Source organism: Bos javanicus, chromosome 29 (genome assembly GCF_032452875.1).
Source record: "Bos javanicus breed banteng chromosome 29, ARS-OSU_banteng_1.0, whole genome shotgun sequence".
NCBI classification, from domain to species: Eukaryota; Metazoa; Chordata; class Mammalia; order Artiodactyla; family Bovidae; genus Bos; species Bos javanicus.
The window spans coordinates 27335646-27340009 of NC_083896.1; the positions used below are offsets into that span (position 1 = coordinate 27335646).

Below are 4364 nucleotides of genomic sequence, written 5' to 3' on the forward strand. Positions count from 1 at the left end.
TTTCAATTGATAACATATTATAACAACAATTATTACCATTTTCAGAGTGTTAAACCTTGCTAATTAAATAATGAAGTTATTTTACTTTTCCAGGTTTATCACTGTAAATGATGGGTCAGTAGAAGAACACATACACTTGGACTTTAAAGTGCTTATTTAATTTAAGCACTTAAATATAGTGCTTAAGCACTATATTTCTTCTCTCAAGTAAAGACAGAGGCATTTGGACCACAAGCAGGCTAAAGGTGAGACAATTCGGTATTACGTCTGCACAATAAATGTTGTCTGTGTTATTTTAATTCAAGAACAATATTAAAAAATCTGATGATTTTTATGTAGAAACCCAAATTTTTGATTTTCAGAAAAATAATTCCAAAATCTAGTAATGATGTGTCTCTTTTCACCCCTGGCAGAAATCAGTTGTTGATGAATAAAAGATTTTGCACTTATATGGGATTTGCTCTTCCTAGGTTGATGCTCAATCAGCTTCTGTCATTTTTAATAGGTCTTCTAAGTTTTCAAGTCTGCAAACCACACTTTAGAAAAAAAACATTTAAAGATAAATGAAATGTCCAAACTAGAGAGTAATCACTCAAAAACCTAAACTGATAATCAGCCAGAGGCCTGAAATACTTTTAAATTAGATAATTTAATACCTTTAATATAAAGGTGCAAAAACATGTAATTAAGAAAGTATTACTTAGGTAAACTTATCCAGAGTTAAAATTATTCACAGAAAGCAAGAGAAAATTCAAATGATTAATTTTCTATGTAATTTGCCATTAATAGGGGGCATAGCAAAGTCATGAGTCCAAAAACTGTCCCTTACTCTCTCCCCTTCAGAAACTACCCAGAGAGAAATGGCTGCAGGAAATCACTCCTCAGTGACTGAGTTCATCCTTGCTGGGCTCACAGAGCATCCAGGACTCCAGCTGCCCCTTTTTCTCCTCTTCCTGGGAATCTATGTGGTCACGGTGGTGGGGAACCTGGGCATGATCACACTGATAGGGCTCAGTTCTCACCTGCACACCCCAATGTACTATTTCCTTACCAATTTATCCTATATCGATCTCTGTCATTCCACTGTTGTCACCCCCAAAATGCTTGTGAACTTTGTGACAAAGCAGAACATCATCTCCTATCCTGAATGCATGACTCAGTTGTATTTCTTCATTGTTTTTATTATTGCAGAGTGTCACATGCTGGCTGCAATGGCATATGACCGCTATGTTGCCATCTGCAACCCCTTGCTTTACAATGTCACCATGTCTTATCACATCTGCTTCCGCCTCACAGTGGGAGTTTATATTTTGGCCATCACTGGATCCACAGTCCATACAGGATTTATGTTGAGACTCTTTTTCTGCAAGAACAATGTGGTTAACCATTATTTCTGTGATCTTTTCCCACTCTTTGAGCTATCCTGTTCCAGCATCTATATCAATGAATTATTGGTCATATTCTTGAGTGCATTTAACCTCCTGACTCCTGCCTTAACTATCCTTGCCTCCTATATTTTTATCCTCTCCAACATCCTCCAAATCCACTCCAACAAGGGCAGGTCTAAAGCCTTCAGCACCTGCAGTTCCCACCTCTTAGGTGTTGCTGTTTTCTATGGATCTGCAGCATTCATGTACCTGCAGCCATCATCTGTGAGCTCCATGGACCAAGGGAAAGTGTCCTCTGTGTTTTATACCATCCTTGTGCCCATGCTGAATCCCTTGATCTATAGTCTGCGGAATAAAGATGTCAAGTTTGCTCTGAGGAAAATTCTGGACAGTAGAAAACATTCATGAATTGAATCTGTATCATGATGTCATAGTAATAATTTGCCGTGAGTTAGGTTTGTTATTTAAATATTTATAGCTTCAGTGACACTTCCCCATATAACTCATCTCTAACATTCTCTTCCTGGACACTTCTTCAAAGGTATATTACAAAGATTATGAATGGAGAAATGGAAGAATAAAATAAAATGTTCTTGAGGATTAACAGAGCCTTTGTTTTATTTTTAATGAACTACAATAAAGCAAAACTACAGCAATGATGATGATGAAGAAAATTATAGTAATATACTTTATTATGCTATTATTTGTAGAGATGTGGAAGGACCTAGAATCTGTCCTATAGAGTGAAGTAAAGCAGAAACAGAAAAACAAATATCATTTGTTATAAAGGAAAAACTAACATTGTATAGAAATTATATTTCAATAAAAATAACAAATAATGAATGATTTATGAAATATAAACACTATGCCCTATCTTTGAATGGGTAACTATTTACCATATTCTCTCATGGCAGGCTCTAGTATAATTGAAGCTTATTTCGTTTGAGTAAGTGATTGAGTTTTTTGACAGTTTCAATGTGGAAAAATGATTGAGAAGCACTGTGTCACCCAATTGTAAATCTTTTAAAAATAATTGAACCTAATATATTTAATCATATTTTATAAGTGCTCCCTAATGTGAGTTTCCAATTTATCTTACATCATGCTAAAATCTAAGACTGCTTCCAGTTATTCCAGCTTTGGAAAAAAAGCAAAAGTATATAAAAAAAAAGATTTTATGAAATATAATTGCCCATTAAGAAACTATTTCATTAAATATACAATTTAACAAGTAAAATTATTAGTGATATTAATTATTATTATTAGTGAAATTATTATAATAATAAAAATTATTACTTTTTATTAAAAAACCCCAAATACTACATCAGTATTCTGAATTCTTGCCCCATAATTATAAAATTCAATTATATATAGATTTCATTGTTAAATCAATTATCTATATCACCTATTTCTATAAAAATTAAATATAGTTACTACATGAAAAATGATATTAACTCATTATTAAAGCTTTCTGGCTTTATTAACAGTAAGATAAATTGTCAGAATATGTCCTGATACTCTAAATCTGCTATTCGCAGTCTGGACCATGAATCCACAGCACTGGTAGAAGCTTGTAAGAAATGCAGAATTTCAGATCCAACTTAGACCGGCTGGATCAGGATCTGCATTTTAACAAAATCCTCAGGAGATCCCGTGAACAAATCTTTATCACTAATTGGTAAGTTCAGGATTGACAAATAATACCTTTTGAAAGAAAATGTTGGATAACTGGGGACCCATCACCTGCAATTGCCTCTTTTCTCAAGAACCAGTCTCTTGAGAAATGAAAATCCTTGGGGAGTATTTGACTCCATGTTATTTATTGTTTGGTATATCTAAATCCAGTACAAACCTCATAGTATGGTGATCACAAGAGCTCAGGGGAGAACTGAGAAAGGTCAGGATGTTTGCTACCCTGAAGAAACAACATTGAAGACTTAGAATTGGAGATGCTGATGTGTGATGCAGAAGAGCTTCAAAATTGACTCTTAAGACCAAGGCTGTCAGACCTGCTGTCCCAGCAGTAAAGACAGCAGAATGCTGGGTACCTATCACTCCCCACACTAACACTAGTGCTATACTTCCCTGAGAACACACTGTGAAATAGATTTGGCATTGATTTCTAGGAACAAAGAAAGGTGAGTGTGTTAACTTTGTACTTGATATTTGAGACTTCAATTATGAAAGTAATAATCATTGGCATTCAGGCAAATATTCCACAACTTCTTCATTCATATAATTATCAATTTATTCACAAACCATGTTTTTAAACTTGCTGTGATGTGCCAGATGTGGGCTATTTTCTTGGATATAGAGGAGACTAAGTCAGATTTGTTCATCATTTGACTTATAGTGCAGCTGGAGTCTGAAAATGTGCTGTTTAGAAATGAAAGATTCTTGAGCATATAGTAAGAAAATCTAATCGATTAGAAGGAGTCTAAGGATTTCTGCTTTTCTTGTGGCTCAGGTGGTAAAGAATCTGCTGTACAATGCAGAAGACCTGGGATTAATACTTGGGTTGGGAAGATGCCCTGGAGAAGAAAATGGCAACCCACTCCAGTATTCTTGCCTGGAGAACCCCATGGACAGAGAAGGCTGGTGGGCTAGAGTCTATGGGGTTGCAAAGAGTCAGACATGACTGAGCAGCTATCACTACTACTACTATGATTACATTAGTTGTAAATGAGATTAGTAAAGAAAAACTGTTTAGCAGATAATAGAGATGAATGAGGTGGTGAGGCTTATTTCATGTGAAAACATGAGCAAGTAAAAATCTAGACAAGTTGAGAGAATTTGGCTTACTCCAGAAAACGAACATTTTCTGAATTTGAATGTAATTTCTGAAACTGGAAGGAATCAGATGTGAACTGAGTCTGTTTGAGTGTATTTAGTGATTAAGAATAGACATTTTGCACTGGGATGACCCAGAGGGATGGTATGGGGAGGGAGGTGGGAGGGGGGCTCAGGATGGGGAAC

The 4364-nt window shown here is 35.4% G+C and overlaps 1 protein-coding gene across 1 annotated transcript; it reads left to right on the plus strand.

The window, feature by feature from the left end:
- The first annotated feature begins 836 nt into the window (after positions 1–836).
- LOC133241792 (putative olfactory receptor 8G2) lies at positions 837–1860 on the plus strand. Its single transcript, XM_061407713.1, has one exon. The coding sequence runs from the start codon at positions 861–863 to the stop codon at positions 1794–1796; it is 936 nt and encodes a 311-aa protein (XP_061263697.1). The 5' UTR covers positions 837–860; the 3' UTR covers positions 1797–1860.
- Positions 1861–4364: the final 2504 nt, after the last annotated feature.